Source organism: Corvus kubaryi, unplaced genomic scaffold, assembly GCF_017639235.1.
Source record: "Corvus kubaryi isolate FWS band 111438036 unplaced genomic scaffold, C.kubaryi_AGA036_p1.0 65329, whole genome shotgun sequence".
Taxonomy (NCBI): Eukaryota; Metazoa; Chordata; class Aves; order Passeriformes; family Corvidae; genus Corvus; species Corvus kubaryi.
The window spans coordinates 258,322-279,664 of NW_024581924.1; the positions used below are offsets into that span (position 1 = coordinate 258,322).

At 44.2% G+C, this 21,343-nt stretch overlaps 1 protein-coding gene across 1 annotated transcript; it reads right to left on the bottom strand.

The window, feature by feature from the left end:
• Nucleotides 1–2,006: 2,006 nt before the first annotated feature.
• Nucleotides 2,007–19,620, bottom strand: LOC121673292 (gamma-aminobutyric acid receptor subunit rho-1). Its single transcript, XM_042046486.1, has 9 exons — nt 19,519–19,620; nt 17,766–17,872; nt 16,366–16,433; nt 14,361–14,584; nt 10,879–10,961; nt 8,575–8,715; nt 7,962–8,114; nt 6,062–6,258; nt 2,007–5,215 (listed from the first exon to the last, which is right to left on the bottom strand). The coding sequence occupies exons 2-9, from the start codon at nt 17,782–17,784 to the stop codon at nt 4,928–4,930; spliced, it is 1,173 nt and encodes a 390-aa protein (XP_041902420.1). The 5' UTR covers nt 17,785–17,872; nt 19,519–19,620; the 3' UTR covers nt 2,007–4,927.
• Nucleotides 19,621–21,343: the final 1,723 nt, after the last annotated feature.

Sequence of the window (21,343 nt, forward strand, 5' to 3'; positions counted from 1 at the left end):
AGGCTAAAGCTAGTCTAGCCTTCAGTTTGAAGTGGCATTATTGCCAACATGTGGTCAAGGTAGTTTTGGCTTCATTTGCCAAATCCTTGAATCCTCATTCAGTCTTCTTTCTCAACTCCCCATGTGAGCTAATTCCAGTTTGTCTCAGAATGTTCGTTCTTGAACTAAAGAAGTTTGGGAATTAACCTTGCGATTTTGCTAGCACAGTGATACTATGGATGGGAGAAGCTTGGTTCCTGTGGGAATAAAACTTTGATTTTCAATCATTTGTGCTCATAAATCACATGTATATGAAAATATCTGGCATGCTTTTTAAGTTGCCCTAACTGCAGTCTTCCCCAAGCTGTTTGTAATTTAAGAATATTGGAATATTTGTCAGGAGTAGTATTATAAGTAATTAATCAAAATGTGGAGGTGATGAACTGTAATGGCTGAAATTATTCTGAACAGCTGATGGCAAGTCACAGCTGTGAAAGGATGAGGTGATTATGTCCAGATGTTTTGAAGAACGTAAAGCCTCTGCCCGCCTACCAAGCTACTGTGTTTCCTTATTTAGTATCTGTCTTAGAACCTGAGTAAAAGATAGACGTGGTTTAAAGCAAAACAAAAAATGAAACATGAAATGTGATGGGTTTATTTTTTATGAAAATATTTGGAGGAGAGAACTTGCAACCTGCTGTGTTCCTGGTGTAGAAGAGCCCAGCAGCCTTTCTTCAAGCCGTAAGTGGGAAGCAGTTTAATGTTCTTGTCAATCTTATTTCTATAATCATTTCCCTCCACTGTGAGTGCTCTGTACCTGCTCCCATTGCAGTCACAAGGACCAGAACTGTGTTCCTCTGAGGAAGAGTCACGACGCAAAAGCTGTCAAACTCTAGTATTCATTGAATGATCTCATAACTTACTAACAGCATTCTTTGAAACATACATTTATTTAGAGCAAAATGTTTAGGAATAAATAATTTTGAAATAAAGAAAAAGTCAGTCTATATTATTTCCTTTTTACCCCTGAGATCTGCAATTTCCTTGTCCTGCAGACAGCAGCCTTCCACAGAGCCTTTGTCCACCAGACTCTTTCATTGGCTGCTGCTGCCACCCACATTTTGTTCTTACTACAGAGCAAAAGTGAATCCTGCATAAGTGTTCTTACCCAAACTCTGCTAAGCCAAAGTTGGATAAGATTGCTGCTGATTCAGATTCCTCTAGGCACTAATGGAAGCCAAAAGTATCTGGCAAATGTACTGAGGATTTTTCTCAAGCTACAACTGCATCTAATGTCCTTATTTAAAAATAAAATGAGAAGCCAAATGCTTCAGTCCTAATGAAGCCCACATGGTTGAGGATAGTGTAAAAATATGGTGCTATTGTTTATGATAGCTCTAGAGTTTCAGAGAATCACAGAATAGTCTGGGTTGGAAGGGAGCTTAGAGGACCCTTTAGTTCTTCATGCCTTCTCACTACTCACAGAATCATATAATTTCTTTTCCTACTCCAGCCTGGCCCTGAACACTCTCAGGGATGGGGTATTTGCAGCTTCTCAATTGCAGACTGAAGTTTGCCTCCTTGCTGCTTCCCCCTATCAATAATTATCATCATCCTTAAAGGCCATCAAAGGCTTCAGCCTCCAAATCTACAAGCTAGCTAGATGTGCTCACAGATGGAACCTGTGTCTATCCACAATACCCACAGACCTGCCTTCTGTAAATAGCCTCATTCCAGGCTGGGCTTTGGGTTAATCTCAAAGAAATTGCAGATTATTACCCAAAGCAAGAGGACCGAGGACTGTAATGCACACAAGTCTGAGGTAAAAAGCTTAGCATCATCATCATGGTGATCTGGAGTGTGCATGAGGCTTCTTATCAGAGCCTGCCTGTGAAACCCTGGGCCTCTCCAGCCCTACAAGATTTAAGGACATTTGGTATTCATCTGGATCAGGTCCTGAGCAAAAAGGTCTTACATACATGTATAAACTCATGGAGATCATGCTTTTGAAGGTAGAAAACACACGATGCTGTACAAACGTGAAGTTTTATTGTGATTTGGGGTGTTTCTAGAAATAAACAAAAGCAGACAAACCTCTCTGCTTTCCTTAAGTGGGAAGGAGCAGAGTGTCAATGACTGGATACAAAATGCATACAGTGAAAGGTTAAAAGCTAAAAAGTGTGTATGTAAATATGTTTAATGAGTACAGTTGCTGATAGCAAATACTGACTGTGTATGACATATCCTGTAGTTATAGAATACATGTATATACACATTTATATAAGACTGAAAAGGCACTAGAGTTTCCCAAATAAAACACAAGTAAATTAACAGTGTAAATCCAAACACTGAGGTTGGGGTATCAGTTTAGGGAGTTGTGCTGAAAGGGAAATTCTGAAAAATTGTATGGGAAGTTAGAAACCAGGTTCCCACTGAAAGCCAGGGAATTCAAAAGTCCAGCTCCCCTTTGTATCTTCAAAATCTCCCTTAATATACTGATCAGATGCCAAATAATGTATGTAGTATGAGATTAATGAGTCTATAAAGGAATGTACTGTACTGCAGCAAACTACAGAACATTAAGCTTCTTATGGAGCTGAAAAGCTTACTATAAAATCTGGCACTCCTGTTCATGCTATTCTCAAATTGTAGGAATAAATGGGTTCTTGCAATACTGAGAATCTAAGTACATTACTGTGCAAGTTTGCCCAAGAAATCTTGGAGCTATTTGTGGGGAAAGGTGCCATCAGAATAAGGAGTAAGGTAGGGTGGGCAAACCTGGTGGTCAACATTTCATCTGCTTTTGCCAGAGTGACCTTTTTACTTTCATTTGACTGAAATGTTTACAGGTTTTAAGAAAAAAAAAAAAAAAGGCATTTTTTTAATCTCTTTAAAAAACTTACAGGAGAATAATATGATATGAAGGGGACTTGATAGAATGAAGGTATGATAGTATATGTGCATGTGAAAAAAAACCTATGTAGAAATTAGTAGAACTATCTTATGAGTGGGTGTGTCTTTCAATGATTTTTAGCTTTTGTGGTTTTACTGCCTTCCCTATGGAGTGTAGCTGTGAGATGAGTGTAGGTAGTTTTTCAGGTACAATTGTAGCAGTTGTAAGAAAAACTGAGTATGTTTATGTAACATTTATTTACATAGGAAATAAAAACAACAACCAGCAGTGTTCAAACAACTGCAATGACTGTGTCACACGCCTAATGGTAGAGTGACAGAACAGGTAGGCCAGGGCAGGTGTCACGTAAGAAGATTCACTCTCCTTTTGGAGTCACAACTGCTTTGGTCTGATGCTCAGATCAGCCCCACCTGTAAAACACAACAGTATCTGCTGTGCAGGCAGTAGTGAATTCTGCAACTGTGTGCAAAAGCGTGTGTGTGTTTAAAGTCCTGTGAATGCAAACCCTCAGGTAGCTTTGTGGACATAGGTGTATAACATGGCAGCAGAACAACTGAATGATCACAATTCTGAGACACCTTTGGTGCTGCTGGTGTTGTAAAGGCCCCTGATTCCATTCAACTGATTCTTGTTTTCCTGAACTATTTTATCACTTCTGCGTGACAGATTCTGCCTTTTCCATATGGAGTATTCACACTGAGTGGTTGCTCTGCAGACAGTGTTGGAGAGTTGGGACTTAAGTCAGTGCCAACTGCCCCCAGCTCCAGCTGTGTCCCCTTGCTCTGCCTTGGAAGGTGCTGAGCCTTCTCTGAGGCATGGTGGGCTGCAGGATGCTGGGGGACAGTGCAGCATGAAAGCAGATCCTGTTAGTTGTACCTGTGTCTGCAGCGGAGCTGCTGTCTTATGGCAGAAGCTGTTTTCTTACTTAATTCCAAAGGTTTTGGCATGGTGTCTCTTGTGAAGTCCTTGCTACTGCTTTGTCAGCTGTTGAGCACCTTTCTATTATGCTTTTACTACAAACAGATGTACCTGGATTTTCCTGGAAGCGAGTACAACTACTACTGGCATTGCAGGCTGCAACAGGTTTTCAGGCTTATACAGACTGGTAATGCCCAGACTATATCAGAGGAAAAAGGATTCTCCTGAAATAGTTTGGGTTTGTTTTTTTTTTTGTAGACAATGGACTGTCTTCACTGGATCATTTTGTAGAGAAACCTGTTCCCAGGAAACTCAAGAGCAAAACTACCAGTGACCCAAATAAGCAGATCCAAGGAGAACTCCTGTGTTTCCCAGAGGATTTGGTTAGCATTGCAGGAAGTCTGGCTTTTGTTCATTCCTTATTAAATGTACATTGCAACTCATATTTTTAAAACTTAGTCAAAACAGTTTGGAAATATTTCCATTATTTAAATACTATTAAGAAAAGCACAAGTCTGAAGGTATTGCTATGTGGACCTGTCAGTGCAGTACTGCTAATGAGTCATGGATTAAGCTGTGAAAGCAAGATGTAGCCATCAATAACCTTGCCAAAGCATTTTCCAGTACTGGGTAGTTTGTGTTTGTAATTAACATTTCTGACCTCATTCTGCAAACATGCAAGTATTTGCATATTCTTGTATTTATTGGTATTGAGTGTGGTCAGTCTGCTGAGTTGAGAGATGTATGCATGCACTCAGGTACTCAGAGAATTAGGATTTCTGGGGTACAAAATGGAGGATGCACCATATATAAGCAATTGGAAATTATAGTCACTTGTTAAAATAGTTTACAGTGGCCTGTGAGGCACAAGAAGGAACATAGCACATCTTTAAATAAGTATAAAATTTTAGATTGTATATCCTACATTTTGCTGACATGTGAAACTTCCACAATTATTTATGCCACAGATGAGTTGCCTCTGATAAAAAAAAATTAAATCCTGCAAAAAAATCAATCTTCCAATTAAAACAATTCTCTATTTTCTTTCTGTTAGCCTATGAGACTGTACTTTCATTTAATGTCACAATGCTCTGTGACTACAGAAGTTGTGAATCTTTACGAAAAAATGGACCAGTATATCAAATTAAATAGAATGTATGCCCCAGGGAATATTATCCTGGAGTACTTGTCAATGGCATGGGTGTCGATCCGCATGCTGACGTATCTCTGGTTTTTCCTCCTGGCCGAGCCCCTCTCCGAGCCCAGCGCCAGCTGCACCATCATCCGGTCCTGTTTGTCCCCGTTCTCGGACATGAAGTGCCCCAGCTCGTTCACGTCCCCGTCGTTGTAGCTGCCGTCCACCATCATGGCCCGGGGCTGAGGTAGGCTGCACGCACAGGCAGGCTGCGGGCACAGACGGGGCAGCAGGGGTTTGAGCTGTGTCCACATAGTCACAGACATCCCTCTCCTCCTTCCATCCCACAGAGGAGGGGAAAGGCCTGGGGGATTCAGGCTGCTGGGATGCAAAAGGGAGAGCGAGAGGGTGGAGCTGCACAGCAGCTTTTTCCATCTCCACTACCATGTCTGCAAAGCACAGGTGCAGTCAGGGAGAGAGCAGGGCTGTCTGTGGAAAAGCTCCTTTGGCTTAGGCACAGGTATCAGGGTGTAAATAAATGTTGGACCTGCACCTTGCAGCTGAGAAAATCAGAGAGGAGGACAGAGGGAAACCACAAGAAGGAATGTATGAAGCCTGCCCCATTTGGAGAGAACTTAGGCTGAAATTTTAGTTAAAATTTAATGTAACAAGGGCAAAATGGGAAAATTGGGACCATTGTATAAGTTTAGATTGTGCACAGACAAAAGTGGGGGATATTTGTCATGTCACCTGAAACTCAAAATGCAGAATCCAACTGATTATATCCACAGGTTTTAATCTTCAGTATAAAAAACTATTTAAAGGTAAAATCCTAAAACCTATGCCATCCATACAGGTGTACTATATACATCTATACCTAGAGGGAGTTAGGGTGCTCAGACTCCAAAGAAAGAGCAGTGAGCTTGGCGTGGGCTTTGTGTCACAAAGCTTTGTAACCTGGAATGCCTCACTGCTGGTGTCTTTTTGCATGCACTGCATTCTCCCCAGGCAGCTGAGAGCAGCACACTGCAGTTGCAAAGCTTTGAACATTTCCAGACTTTTGCCACACCTTTTCCCAGGGGCAATAAAATGATATTGGAGATAAAAAACCTCACCTTCTCCCGCAGTTTCCTCTCCTTCCGCTCTTGCACCGTTGTCAGGTAATTCACAGCCGCGTATTCCAGCACCGAGAGGAACACAAACACAAAACTGACCCACAGGTAAATATCCACTGCTTTGATGTAGGAAACACGAGGCATGGAGGCATTCACCCCAGTGATGATCGTGGACATGGTCAGCACGGTGGTTATCCCTGGGAATACACCAGCAGAAGAGATCATAAGACACTTTCAAACCAGGCTCCTCATCACAAATACAGCAGTGGTTACGATTTCCTGACATCTGAATTTATCTTGCAGTATCTTTTTCACATTTGGGTAATGGGTTTCACTGTCTAAGGAGGGTCCAGGCAGCCCTGATTTGTAACTGGGGTTTTCTTGTCTGTTCGGTGAGCCCAGCTTTAATTCTGTTCACAGGGTGTTGCTAGTCTGGTTCCTCACCACATCACCAACCTCCCACCCCCTGGCCAGGCAGCAGCACTTTGACCCTGTGCTGGCTGCACCCCATTCCAGGTGCAGGACAGTCCCTGCAGGAGTACAAGTACATGGATTTGAACTCAGTGATCCTTATGGACCCCTTCCAACTCAAGACGTTCTATGACTCTATGATTCTGAGTGTCTCAGCTTCTAGTTCCACCCCTCTGCAGCATGGACACAAGCAAAGCTGCTGCTTTCACTTGTTTCCCGCGTGTCTTCTCTATGCTGGACTTCTCCTGGGAAGTCCTCCTTCATGGGAAGTCACAGAAGTCCCCAGTTGACTCTCACACCTGCTCTGTGCCTTCACTGGAGCAAAATCAGGGAATAATGGTGCCCCACTAGGCAGTGCTGTCCCGTCTTACACCCTGGGTGAGCACAATGGGCACATGAGGAAGGGCAGGAGCCCCTGTAGTTCAGCGTTACCCCGGCTCTGAGAGAGCCTCTCCATGGCCCTCTCATTTCAGGGGCTAATTATGTCACATTAGTGATTACTTTAGGAGTTGAAATTATGTATATAAGCACAAAGGATTGAATTCACAGGAGTACCAAGGTGCTAAAAATACTGCTAAGGCAGTGCCTGCATCTTCTGAAAAGCCATGGCCCCCATCTTTTAATGATGTCTCGAGGCAATGGGTGCTGTTTCTAAATTCAGACATGAAAAACTACCCTATTGCCGTCCCTATTATGTCTGTCTATAATCTCTCCACTGAAGAATAAGATTTTAAGAATAAATAAAATCCTGAGGCATGTTGCCTGGAATAAGAGGAAGCAAGCTTGAGCTCAGAATCTGCAAAAAAACAAACAGCACTTTGCTGAGGGCAAAGCATCCACTTTAGAAGAAGATTTACGTCCGTATCACAGTTCTGCTCCTATGGTGACTCCTGTGACATATGGCTTCATCTCTCTGAAAGATGCTGCAAAAGGGGAAGCTGAATCCCTCAGATTGCAGTGCAAACTCATTTAACAAGTAAAACTGCACGGCACAGTTCAGCTGTGTTACCTCCACCCTGCCTCCTCTAGCAAAACTCAATAAGCTGAAATTTTGTCAGGGCTGCTGATACTGACTTTCACCTTCTCACTCACTGAAGTCTCTGAAGGATACTGACACCTTGGCTACACACGTGCCCTGTCTCTGTTTAGAGCAATAAAAGCAGGTGGGACATTTGCTCTCTGATTCATTCCAGGTGCATCTTGTGCAAACAGGGAAAGCAACTCTCTTGGCACTGTAGAGTATGTGGAGAGTTTGCATCATGAGGGGACACATGCCCTGTTCCTGGGGCACACGTGTGTGGCATAGCTGATTTCTGTGCCTCAAGGCAGTGTGGGGGCAGTGCATGGCACCGGGGATTTCATCTTGATGGCCAAGGCTGTGGTTGCAGCCTTTGTCTCTCAGGTCTGCTGACTACAAGATTGTTTTTACCTAACGGGACTCTGGCAGGAACTGCTCGTCGGTCGATCCAGAAGGACACCCAGGACAACATGACCATGAGAGTGGCAGGGAAGTAGGTTTGAAGCAGGAAGAAGAAGATGTGTCGGCGTAAAGTGAAGTTTATATAGAGGCGATTGTACCACCCTGTGAAACAGAGAGAATGAAAAAGAGAAGTTACACCAACATCAGACTACTTTCAGATAGGGTGATGCTGCATCAGGGGGAGAGTGACTAATTTTCTTTTATGAAAACAGTTAATGGCCGCAGATCATTGCGATTTACAGAAACAACTCCTTACTGAGCCAGCTATCAAAGTCAAAGCATCTCTCGGGCTGGTATCTTCCAGAAAATATAACCTATGCAATCAGAGACTTTAATTCAAGTTAAGACTTGGTGTGATCTTGAAGAGGGATTGTCTTTCCAGACTACATGACCACTAAGATGGAAGTGTGTGGCAGGGACAGCCAACTTGGTATAGAAAAGAGGCAGGTCTGATGGGACACAGAGAGAACATGTGGACAGTCCTCCACAGCCAAGGTCAAGAGAGAGTTTGCACCCCCTTCTTCCCCCAGCGCACTCTCTGGCAGGTGCTCTGGTTGCCCACCTGTGCTGCTGTAAAAGGCAAGCTTTGTGGTGGTGTGAAACTCCTGAATCAGGAACTGGGACAGCGATATCCTCTCATCTGTTTTTAGGGAATCGTTCCCATTCTTCCAGTAGAGCATAAGGTCATCTTCAGTGTAGGCATCTAGGGAAGCAGAACAAACTCAGGATAGTGCACTAAGAGAGCTGCTACCACCCCCACAGCCCAGGGTGTGCCCAGACAGCCCTCCTGGCTACCTCAGAGCTTCCAGCTGAAAAGGTCAGATTCCTGAATGCCACCCACCTAGGTGGTGTATGGCTGTGGCAAGGAGTGGACTAGCTCATTGTCACAGCTCTCAGGCCTGAGGCCTTGTATGTTTTGTAAACCCTCCTGTTTCTCTAACCGTAGTTTCACACTTGCAATATGTGTGTCAAGCAACCCACCACATCAGAACTTGAAAAACTATCTCTTGCAAACTCTTAAAATAAGAAGTAAAGAAAAGGAGCCTTAGCAGAAAGAACCTGCTTGGGGTGACAAGAGGAACAATCTATCAATGGTCTGAGGCATGCAGGAGGAAAAACTCTTGGGTAAACTTTCCGCCTGTGATATACACATGAACATTACTTAGTTTTTTAATACATGTGGAAGTAACAGTAACATTAATCCTTTCAGATGAGTTTAGTAGCAGCTCCTTTCAGACAGGGAGAAAAAAATCACATATAAATGTATTAAAACAGAATTGAGACTGTCATTTCTTATTGCAAGCTTAAGAAGGAGAAGAAAATGACTCGAAAAAGGCAAAAGTTTAAAATGCTGCTATATGAAATCTGGCCAATTCATATGTGCACCATACTTGGGACTAAGGGTATAAGCTGGGTTTATCTCAAATAGGACTAAGAAGCATAAGAGGAAGGCAATTAATGTCACCACCGCACTGTGGTTTCTACACCATGGATGAGCAGAAGGTGCCTGTGAAGGGCGTACGGCCATTTATCCATGTGTTTGAGGGCACCTGGGCAAACAGGTGCTGTTGGAGACTGCTGACCTGCAGGCAAGTTGCCCAGGGGTGGGGTGACAGTGGGGCAGCATGGCTGGCATTCAGGGCCACTGGCAAGACAATGCTCACAGCTGGTTTTTAAAAACACTTATTGCAAGCACCATCTAATTCTAGTGAAAAAATAAGGGCAGGGAGCTTTCCTCAGTGTTGAAGACTGATGACTTTGTTAGAGCTCCCGTGAATGTAGCAGCAGTTTAACTATTGGTATAATTAATTATTGATATAATTAATTATTGGTATAACTGTCAGAGACTGAAATAGTATATTTTATGACTTAAACATTTTCTTAAAGGACTTTAAAAACTGTATTGCAAAAGCTGCAGAGAAGACTACTGCACCCTGAATGGGGCCCTGACAGAGGCCTGACACCGCTCACTGATGAAGATAAGATAAAGTAACAACTCAGGGCTGGGGACATTCAATCAGCACAGACTTAACACCTCCAAGATGAGGACCACAGCCCCAGGGCTATCAGCTGCCAGGCTCGAACAGACCCTCGAACCAAGGCGTGGAGGGAGGAGAGGCTTTGGGTATCTTGGAAAGGCCTCTGGTCAGAGGCCCAGTGACCGCCCATCCTCCACTGTGCAGGGGAGCCCAGCTGAGGGGTCCTCACCGGGGGGGAAGCTTATCCACAGCAGAAGGGGGTGACATGGCCCATCACAGGGGCCCCCCTCAAAGGGGTCCCCAGACCCTGCACCAGAGCACCAGAGATGATGCAACACACCCTCAGTGTTGCAAGGGACAGTGTCAAGCCCGCCCCTGCAAGGGGAGACACGTGGGTGTTCCCACCTGGCCCAAAGTGTCTATTAATCCATGGAATTCTGCACTCTTTGGTGTGTGGTGGCATGTGGCGGCACGGCAATGGGGGACCCTCACCACCAGCAGACCGGATGGAGGGGAGCAACGAGACGTCGTTGGGAGCCTCGGATGGGTGATCTGCTTCCACCTAACCCCTGTCACCTCTCCCTGTTCCCCCACCCCCCATGCACACTTCTTTTTTCTATTTCTTTCTTTGTTTTCTCTTCTCTTCCCTTCTCTTTGCCTCTCTACTATTAAATAAAATACATCAATTTTTTGGCAACAACATCTAACCTCATTTGGTTTGAATCTCGCTTCTGGGGATATTTTGAACCTTCTAAGTTCTTTCCGGTTTATGCACAGAGACTTAGCTTGCTTTGCTTTTCTGGGTTTAAACTGGATCGTAACAATAACACAGTTTGGGTGCCCGTGGGGTGCAGCCCTTTGCTCCCCTACACCTCCACTTTACTTACAGCTTTCAATCTCCAGGGAACACGTCTGTGTGTCCAGGGGAAAGCGACTAAAATCCATGTTGCACATTGCTGTTACTGTAACTCTAGGAACAATAAGAATCACTCAGTTAAAAACTTGTCTCCCTATGTGACTGAAAAATACTAAAGCTGTGAGTTTGGCCTTTTGTTAAACTGCTACAGCCAGTACCAGTCAACTGAAGATAAATTCCTTCCAGTCAGCTAAAGCCATTCCACTTTAGCTAAAGCATTTCTTCCTCTCAGCAAACTATTGTTAAAAAAGATGACTAGAAAGGTAGGCCATTACAAATTGCTACTAGATGAGAAAAGTATTGGAGAAGAAAATGGGGAAGGGCAAAAAGAACACTTTTCCCCCTGACAATCAGCAAATATATCTCTGCAGACATCTGTCCTTAAACAGATGCTTTGTATGATAAAATAATTTCCATTTATCAAAGCCATCGTAGTGCCATGAGAGACACAGGTAATTTCCTTGCACACCGCGAATTTCCAGGTGCTCAGTGGGAACCCGGTGATCACACGTGGGAATCAGCCACCAGAGGGCACAGGCAGTGCCTTGAGTCAGGGCTGGAGCTGGAATGCAACAGTGACCACCGAAATGCTCTGGCCCATCAGTCAAAATCTCCGGCCTTGCTATAGTCTGATTATCACATTTTTAAAAGCATGATTTGGTGTTTGAACTGGAAACATCCATAAATCTTTACTCGACTGGTTTGGACTCTAGAGAAGTAAATGAAAATAAAAGTATAAATCATAATGGGGAAAGAATTAATAAGTTACGGAAAGGTTATTGGTAGAGAGACATCTGTCACACAATGATAAAAACACAATGCCATCCCTTATGTTAGCAGTCCTTCTGCACGAGTGCGTTTCATCTGCTCTTACTTTCCTGCCCTTGAGTGAAAGTGCTTGGCTCAGATAGAAGTTTAGGTGCCAGTGAGGTCTACAGTGGTTTCCAAGATGAGAAAACAATGTCTGGCAAAGAGCCCTAAAGAGGCAGACACCAAGGAAAAATGCAAACTGCAGGCAGAGGCATTCAGCAAGGCAGCCAGGCAGTAATGACCTGTTCACTCTTACGGGGGCCTTCATCCTTCCCCAGCATTCACGAAGCACTGCAACCTGCACTTGCTGCTGAATAAAATACTGAAACTCTGCCAATTTGCTATTGAAGACAGTCACCACCATTTTGTAACAGGCAATTGTTTAAGCACAAGACTGTGCAGGATCTGCGTAGTCTGATGTTCTCCTGTTCTCATCTTCTTTTGATAACCATAAATGCTTGCAATGCAGATGATTGGCAGCTAAATGAGTGTGTAGGCATGCATGCTATAGCTGAACATTATGTCATATTATTGTCCTTTTTTATTGTACTCAGGACCTGACCAAACTTTGCAAAGGCCTAAAGAATACTTGAACTTTGTCTAATTTGCTGAGTGAAGAAAGAGCTTTGATAATGAGATGGCAGCCACTGTCCAGGCTATGAATTCAAATGAACTGTAAGATAAAAATATCAAATAACAAAAGAATGCTTGTCAAACAGATTCCCCCTAGGGAATCAAGAATTTCTTTGCTTGACTTTTTTTGTAGAATCATAAAACACCTTGGCAGGCTGAGAAGTTACCCCCTCACCTTGTGGCAGGCTCAGCTTCACCTCTGCCGCTACCAACATTCCCTGAAGACCTCTACAGCCTTCACAAGCAGTGTATTCTGAAACTTTCTCATTAGTTAAATCTATGAGTCTTGCTGATACTGACCTCCTATCAGACAGGTTTTCCATCTTTTTGTCCTTCAGAATATATTATCTATCACCTGATGCTTTGTTTGTTTATCAGATATCTTGTTATTTCATTGCTGTGGAAGTGATGTTGACATTCTTGCATCAGAATATTGTACAGAAATTTCCACTCTAATAGGTTTTTGTGGGTTCTATGTTTTTTTTCTAACTGGATGGAGCTGCAGCCAAGTAAAACAGAAGCACAGATTTAATTTTCTTTTGTAGAATGACAAATCTACATTTGATTGTCTGGAATAGAGTTAATTTTTTTTCACAGTAGCTAGTGTGGGAATATATCTTGGATGTGTCCAGAAAACAGTGTTAATAACACAGGGATATTTTCATCAATGCTGAGCAGAGCTGGTGCATCATCAAGCCCTTTTCTGCTTCTCACCTCACTCCAACAGGGAGGAGGCTGAGGGTGCACAGGGAGTTTGGAGGGGACAGATGATCCCAACTGACCAAAAGGACATTCCCCAGCATATGGCATCATGCTCAGCATATGAAATGCGGGAAGAAGAAGGAAGGGGTGGAAGTTTGGAATAAAGGCATTTGCACTCCCAAGTTACTGTTACGAGTGATGGAGCCCTGCTTTTCTGGGGGTGGCTGAACACCTGCCTGCCCTTGGGAAGCAGTGAATGAATTCCTCGATCTGCTTTGCCTGTGCGTGGGGCTTTTGCTTTACCTAATTATCTGCCTTTATCTCAACCCATGAAGCTTGTTTGCCTTTTACCATTCCAATTCTGTTCTCCCTCCCACCAGGAGGGAGTGAGCCAGCAGCTACATGGGGCTTAGTTGCCAGCTGGGGTTAAGTCAAGACACAGATGCTCCTCACTTAGGATCTCCAAGCATGAAAGTGTTACTTATCAGAAATAAAAAAAATCCCAGTTTCAGGCCTATGTCAGCAGATGAACTATTTGGAAAATAAGGGAGAAAGCCAGGGCTGGAACCACCTCTCAAGCCAGAGGACAAAATAATGTTTACCAAAAATGTCTCCTGCAAGGAGCTATAATGGATTTTACATGAAAGGTGAGCAAAACGCAGGAAGAGCCAAACCAAGGGTTTGGGCTGCTCTAACCATCACAGGAGTCACCAGAAGCTATATAGCCTTGCTTTGAAACTTGTCACTTTACATGCTGAAGGATGTTCCCCCTGTTTTTTTGCTTATCATAAAGTGGCACTCAGTATAATTTATACTTCATCATTATTGCTTTCAGGCAATAATTTCAATTGCTCATTTTGCTAGGTCCAGAGACTTGGCTGTGTAGTGAAGTGGATAACTACAGCTGCCCTGGACTTCTCTTTATTATCAGACACTGCCCTTTTACTGAGAATGTGCCCTGCCTCTTCAGCAGTGTTCTGAGGGGATTGCAGCCTGCTGGCCCCTGCTGAGCTGCTCCGAGGTTCTGCCATGACTGACTACAGCTTTCCAACAGGAACAGGGGCTGGCCATGCTCACGAGGTAAAGGGACACTGGTGGAACCAGCAACACTGGCACAGAAATGTCTTTCTGCAACAGGCACTTAAATGTATTCACACAGGCACTCAGATGTCTGTGGATAGTCAGCACATTAATTCTTTTTTATGCTTTTCTTTTTAATATGAAGTCATGCAAAAAACACAATACAGGAATCAATTAAACCACTTTCTCTTTCCACTAATAGCTTGCATCGACCGAATGCAGCTTTACCTGAGGCTATAAAGTACCTTCCCATCTGGCTGGACCCGCAGCATGACATTGTCTGTGGTGGTGTCGTGGATGAAGGAACGCTTCGAGTGGACGAAGAACATGTCAGGGACCCAGATCTTCTTCACCAATCTGCCGTCAAAGGTCATGCTTTGGTTGTTGGTGCTGGGGAAGGACAACCTCTCATCTTTCCAGTAGTGCCTCAGATAAAGCGTCATGGTGAAGTCCTGCAGCAAACAGGTTTCTGTCACAACTTACACCTTATCAGCATAGCAGTGATTGCTCCTCTCTGGGACAAACTGTGAACTGTGAAGCACTTCTCCTGAAGGTACATCCACTCCCCGAGCTGCAAGGGGCATCACCAGCTGCAGCCTGTTTACTCAACAGGTCAGACAGATTTACTGGGTTCAGACACAACTTACTTCTCAAGCTTAAGCTTAGTTGAGAATAAATAACTCTGTCACTGATGTCTTTTCCTTTAAAAAGTAATGTAATCTTGCTAAGCACCATGGCTTTTTTCTATAAAAAACTCTGCATGAGTTAAAAAGAATTGATTCTGAAAATATAAAATCTTCATTATTATTTTGCTATCAGCCAAAATTGATCCTGAATTTTTTTTAACCCAAGGCCATCTAGTGGTTTTCCCATGTTGCTGAGTGTTGCAACATGACATTAGAGGAACAGGGACACTATACAAAAGCCATGGGAACTAATTCAAAATTGTAACGTTTGTTTAAAAAAAACCAAGAATGGTTTTTTTGTTTGGGTTTTGTTTTGTTCATGGTTTGTTTTGGGGGCTTGGGTTTTTTCTTTAACTTCTATGTCCTCTATATTAGTTCTTCCACTTTGCTTTCAATTCCCAAAGCTTTTTAGGGGCCCTCTTGACCTTCACAAGCTTTCTCCTCAACCAGGACACGTGAAAGCTCAGGATACCCATGACTATCTGTTGGGGTGCCAAGAGCACTGGAGTCAGCTGAAGGGGTTCCCAGTTCTAGGGAGAATGCTCACCCCTGAGGTCGGATGACAGCAGTATCCCAGCCCACTCGAGCTGAAATAGCTGCAGTGAGAGGAGCCTGACATGCCACCAGTGTGCCTGCCAAACACCAGCTGTGCTGCCACACAGCCCTGCTCCTGGCTCAGGCATGGGAGGAGGTCCAGTGCAGGCTCTTTAACCCTCTGTCTGTTAATGAGGAGCACCAAGAATTTGGGGCTTCCCATGAAACCTTCAGAGCTATTTGATAATTTTATTGAAAAGTCGAAACATTTTAAATAATATTCTGTATTGGGGAGTGATTTTTTCTCTTCCAAAGCAAAACCTGAGTTACTGAGAGACTCTTTGAGTCATAAAATAATAGAATGGTTTGGATTGGAAAAGTGCTCTCAAAGACCATTTTGTTCCAAGCTCCCCACCATGGGTAGAGACATCTTCCACTAAACCAAGTTGCTCAAAGCCCTCTCCAGCCTGACCTTGAGTGGGATGGGGCATCCACAGCTTCTCTGGGCAGTCGGTTCCAGTGCCTCACCATGCTCTGCGTAAAGAATGTCCTCCTTATAGCTGATTGAAAACTACCATCCTTCAGTTTAAAGCCACTCCCCTTTTCCCTTGGGAGGTGTCTGGCCACTGACCACCCTAGAACATGTCCAAAGTGACATTATGTCACTTTAAGTGCCTTAAAACTAACACATTCATTGGTCTCCTCAGAGCTTTTAAGTGTGTTATCACTATTCAAGAAAATATAGAAACCTAAATCCTTTGAGACAGTATTGGCAGTGTTTTATCATTTTGTCCTAGAGAAGAGAAAGGGTCAGATTTCTCCCTTCTGCTTCAAGGGACATGAAATGGTAGCATGAGGTCAATAGAAGCAACTGTTGGCAGATTGAGATCAAACCTGAATCTGCCTTTGGAGGCTGTGGGGTGTTTGTCCTTGGCAGTATTCAAACCCCACGGACACAAGCCCAGGTAGCCTGAAGAGTTTTGGTCTCCAGAGGTCCCATCTGTGACTCTTACCATGTCCACCTCAGAAATGCTGTCCAGACTTTCAACTTGGACATCCACCCCAACAGGAATTGCAGGGCCTAGGGAAAAAAAAAAAACATTGTCAAAGTACAAACCTAGTGAGATAAAGTAATCCTCTCACTTTACTATCTTACAGATAGAAATAGATGCTCAATCTGAAATAGAAACAACAGCAAACCAATAGAAAGTATAAATTATTGGAATTCACAACAAAAACATCCTAATAACAATTGAAGTCAGTAATAAGACTGACCTAGTAATAACCTTCTCTTTTTATTGTGTCATCCTACATATGTCACTTCAAAATTTACAAGCAATTTTAATTGTTTTTAGCTCTAAGGCCTGGGTCCAGGACTGGTGAGACAGATTACTGCAAGAGGATCCATTCACAGGGCGAGCAGTGGTGGCACAACTAAGGGAATGTGGGAGATTTTCCCTCACTTCTGCTCCCCTTGCAGGCTAATAACATCCATGAGAGCTACTATGTGTATTTGAATTTTACAAGGCTCAGTGCTCAGCTGTGGAAAAGAAAGGGTAACAAGAGGGGATCCATTGCAGGACACAGGCATGTACCACTGAGGCTCCTGAGGGGAAGGATCCAACTGTGACCCCAGGTAATAGGCATTCTGAACTTTTTTCCCTCCTCCAGGCTTTGACTAGTCCCTCGTATACCTCTGGCAATTACAGTCCAGGAGAGCTGTCAAGTGAAATAATGCTCACATTAGTGAACTGCTATGAAACTGAAATGTTTTTAAATTAATTGAACATGCTGGTATTTGGTATATTGAGCATTTAGCGATAAAATCTTCTTTCATCAGAGTATATAATGGTATCCTGGATTTGAATGACCATCTGTCAGCCAGAAAGGGTAGATAAATTACAACATTCTCTAATCCGATGGGCTGAAAGAAAACGTGTTCCCATGTTCTCCTTCATCCGTTTCCCTGAAAGCTTAGGTTGCTCTAGCACACAGCCACAAAACTGTGAGCAAGCATTAACACAGGCAGTCAAAATATTTTCTTTTGGGTTATAAATGAAGTAAGTATGGTACATCATTTGATTATGCACACGCATGGCCGTAATAAGACCAAATTCTTAGAATTTCCCCCATCATTCAGGAATAAACATAAGGTGTATTTGTAGATTTTTATCAGAGGAAAGTGTCACTGAACACCAGGAATATTACATTGCCTGTTAATCACGTTTCCATGCCTTTGACTATTATTTTTGCTCATCCAGGAGGCTATTTCATTGCACCTCTATTCCCCTGAGTATGCCATGAATTCACAACTCAAAATAACAGAAATCTGCTTCTTCACTGCTGTACATGTTACAGTATAAAGAAGTGACAGTGTAAAACAGGAACAGTGACAAATGTGCACGTTTCATACCTCCAAAACCCGGTCTCATGCTGAAGTCATGGTCATCTATTCGCAGCAGCTGCTCTGACTTCGTCAGGGGAGATTTGGTGATGTCAGGGCTTCGTTTCAAGATTGGGCTACCAGGAGGAGAGAAACACAGCCATGAGCCCTGAGCAGTGCCTGTGAGGAATATGTGCTTGTTTCACTCCATTTACTCTCAGAACATCCCCCATTAGACCATGACCCTGTGATTGTGGCAGTGGTTGGCAGCATGTCATTAAAAACTGATTCCTGCACTCAGCATACAGCTTCGGCACCTGTGATGATTTTAGCACTGAGAAAACCTTTGTTTGGTGACTTTTTGTCCCTGTAAAATTCTCTCTGCATACATCAGTTTGGGGACAGTCATTAAAAAATGTGGGCTGGAGGAATAGCATGTGTGGGTAAGCGGAGAGGGGGGAGGCATTCCTGACATTGAGTTATGATGGAGTGTGAGGCCAGGAATTAGGGAAACAATATATCAAATAAGCTACTGGCTGTTGCCCAGGAACAAAATGGAGACAGTCTGGGAAACAGGCCAGGAGGCAGGCCATCCCCTAACTTGGGATAAAATGATTAGCTTCTGTCCCAGATTTCCATCAAGGATAAAAAGGAGCATTACAGACCTGAGAGGTCTCTGAGCATTAAAGAGCCTGGGAGGGTAATTCCAGAAGCTGTTGGTGTTGCGCCAAGTGCTGGACAGAGGAGGCTCTGATCCCCTTCCACATCCAAAATGCAAACTACTGTTCAGGGCCCCAGTGCTTCGGCTGGGATGGTGGTGGCAGCAGCGCCTTGGTTGCTCCCTTGTGTAAGGGAAGCCTTTGCTGCCCTCAGAGACAGCTGCATGCCAGCCACTTGAGTGGCAGGAGGGCACCAAAAAAGGAGGAAATGTTTTGCTGGTTCTTGACTTTAGAAAAGATGGCACACTCAGAGAGGCACTCATCTGAATATACGCAAGACAAGTAAGAAATAGATTAAAGGAAAACAGGTTGACAAAGAAACTTGATGAGGAATAAGTTCCTGAGATAAAGTTTCTCCTAAACGAGACTGCTTAGCTATGCTGTACTTCTCACAGATTTGTGGTCAGCTTTATCTGGACTACAAAGTATCTTAGAAAGATGCTTAGTCTCAGTTCAATAATTTCTACAAGAGGTGAATTTTCTACTTCCATCTGTGGGTTCTAGTCATGAATTATCCCTCAGGCATTTTAAAAGGTGGGCCCTGCTTCTGCATTAGGTTTAATTCAGCCTCTGAAAGACCTGTGAGTGCACATTAGGGAAGGTTTATGCCTGTCCAAGACAGAGGAGCAATGTCAGCAGGCCACTGGCAAAGCAAACATTTGTGAGCTGGTTTGACTGTGCTCAGAAAGGTGCTTTCTCCCTGCCAGTGGCAGTGGGAGGGACAAGTGGCACGATGGAGAGCCCATGGAGCAGGCTCAGCTCTGCAGAAGGGATTCTTGGAAGGGGGGCACCCACTCCCACATCACAGGCAACACAAACCGCACTTCAGTGCCACATGAAGCCTGAGGGGGTGTGGCAAATGGCCATGGCATCACACCTCAGTCCCATGAGGGTGTCAGCCAGCAGGGCTTCCCCTGGGGCCTGCTGGATCCCGCTAATGGCATGACCAATGCCTAAAGACTACTGGCTTGTCCAAGTGGTGCCCCCTTCCCCTGCCCAGCCCAGCCGCGGGTGTGTGGCTGACAGGCCTGGGCCAGCAGCAGCCTCCTGCGGGTTCTGCTTACCTGCCTTGCTTCTGCACCTCACCGTGGGCTTCCCGCCTCTGCCGCTGCGGCCGGCTGCATGGAAACAGTGGGAAAAGGGAGAGCTGAGACAGGTGGACAGGTGGGCAAGGATGTCAGGAGGGATCAGTGAATCCCTGCAGCACTGCCTTCTGTCACACGTGAGAAATGGTGCTTACCTTTTTTTTTGCCCTTTCACCAAAGGCCAGTGTTAGGCTGGGCATGGCAGAGGGTGGGGAGGGTGGGGATGCTTGGGCTCACGGCAGGGACAGGGCAAAAAGAGGGGAACCATGATTTCTGTAAGATGGGATGCCCCTGTTTTTGACTGTCTGGCAAAATATCCAGGCAGGCAGCTCAGGTCCCACCTGCCCAGCTTTGGCTGGCAACACCAGGGGTTTTGGACACACGATGAGCTGCCATGGTGACTCTGGTGGTGGGGGCACAGCCATTACACCTACAGACCAGAGTCAGCTAGGTATGTTCATGAGAAGAAAATATTTTCAAATTATTTCAGGGGGAAAAAAAAGAAAAAAAAAATCTGTGAAAATTGTTTCTGGCTTCATACCATCTCCCAGCTGGCTGTCAAGAAAGGTCTTCTCAGGTCTTTGGCCAATATTTTATTTAATCATTAAAGGCAAGAATATTGCTTCTGGCAATGGAAGTGCTAGCTTGAGCAAAAGTAACATTTCAAACATTTAACAGTTCTAAATCATCTTTAACTAAAAGTAAAAAAATTAGCTTCTCTCTGTAATAAATGCTAGCTCAAATCAGCTAATGAGGCTTTTGCCCATTAGCATGCATTTCAAATCCCTCTGTAGAGATTTACAGTGGCAAAACTCCTTTTGCAGTAATGGTAGTCAGCACCTGAGCACCATCATCCCTTTGGTGTGCAGTGGAGGAACCCCAGGCCTTGTGGGACAGCTCCTTTCTGGGCTGGGAACACTCCAAAAGCCGATAGTATCAGAGGGGAATTCATCTTGCTACTGCCACAGAGAAGCAGACAACCAGGCCAGGAATGGGCATGTGGGGCTGTAGCATTGACTCACCCTGAGGTGAAGCACTGGATGAGGAGGATTGTTTTTTCCAGAATCTGCTGTGTGCTTCTGGATGGAAGGCTGGGAATGAATGCACAGGAAGACCAGTGTTTGGGGGAGTCTTTGGCCATGCAGCACCACTGCCATTACAAGAAGCAGCTTCTGTGGCACTGCTTGGACCTGGGCATCACACAGAAGAACACTTGCAAATGCAAAATGCCCTTTCTGGAGTCTTCTGCCTTGTTCTACACCCTTGCTGATATGTCTCATTGCTGCCTGCTTCTCATCTGGCCGTCAGGAAGTAATTTCTCGTGTTTTGGGGATAAGCAGATTCTGCCAACAAGCTGACCGATTTACATGACTTTAAAGTGCCCTAGTAAACTCTTGGCTGTTCAGGAATAATGCTGGTATTCGAACAGGGATGAAGCAGGCCATGTTCTTGCAATTTCTAATTTTCATTTACTTTTTAGGTCTTATCTAATGTTCCATAGTGGCTCTGTCCCTATTCTGCTTGTCAAGAGAAACTTCAAGTCATGGCCATCAAGGATTCATGGCCAAATCATCCCCACCCTCTTCACTCAGCAATCCTGGGTGCTTCCTTTTATTTCCTCCAAGTGTTTCTCCATCTCCTGTAAAACGAACTTTATTTCCTTGTCACAAACAAGTACAAAGTGTCCCCCATGCTCTATCCACTGCAGGGTACCATGTTCATTTGAGCTTTGGTTCGAGTGTTTAGTATTTCTTTTTGCCAGTCCTGTTCCCCTTGTCACAGCTCTGTGGCAGCAAAACATTTT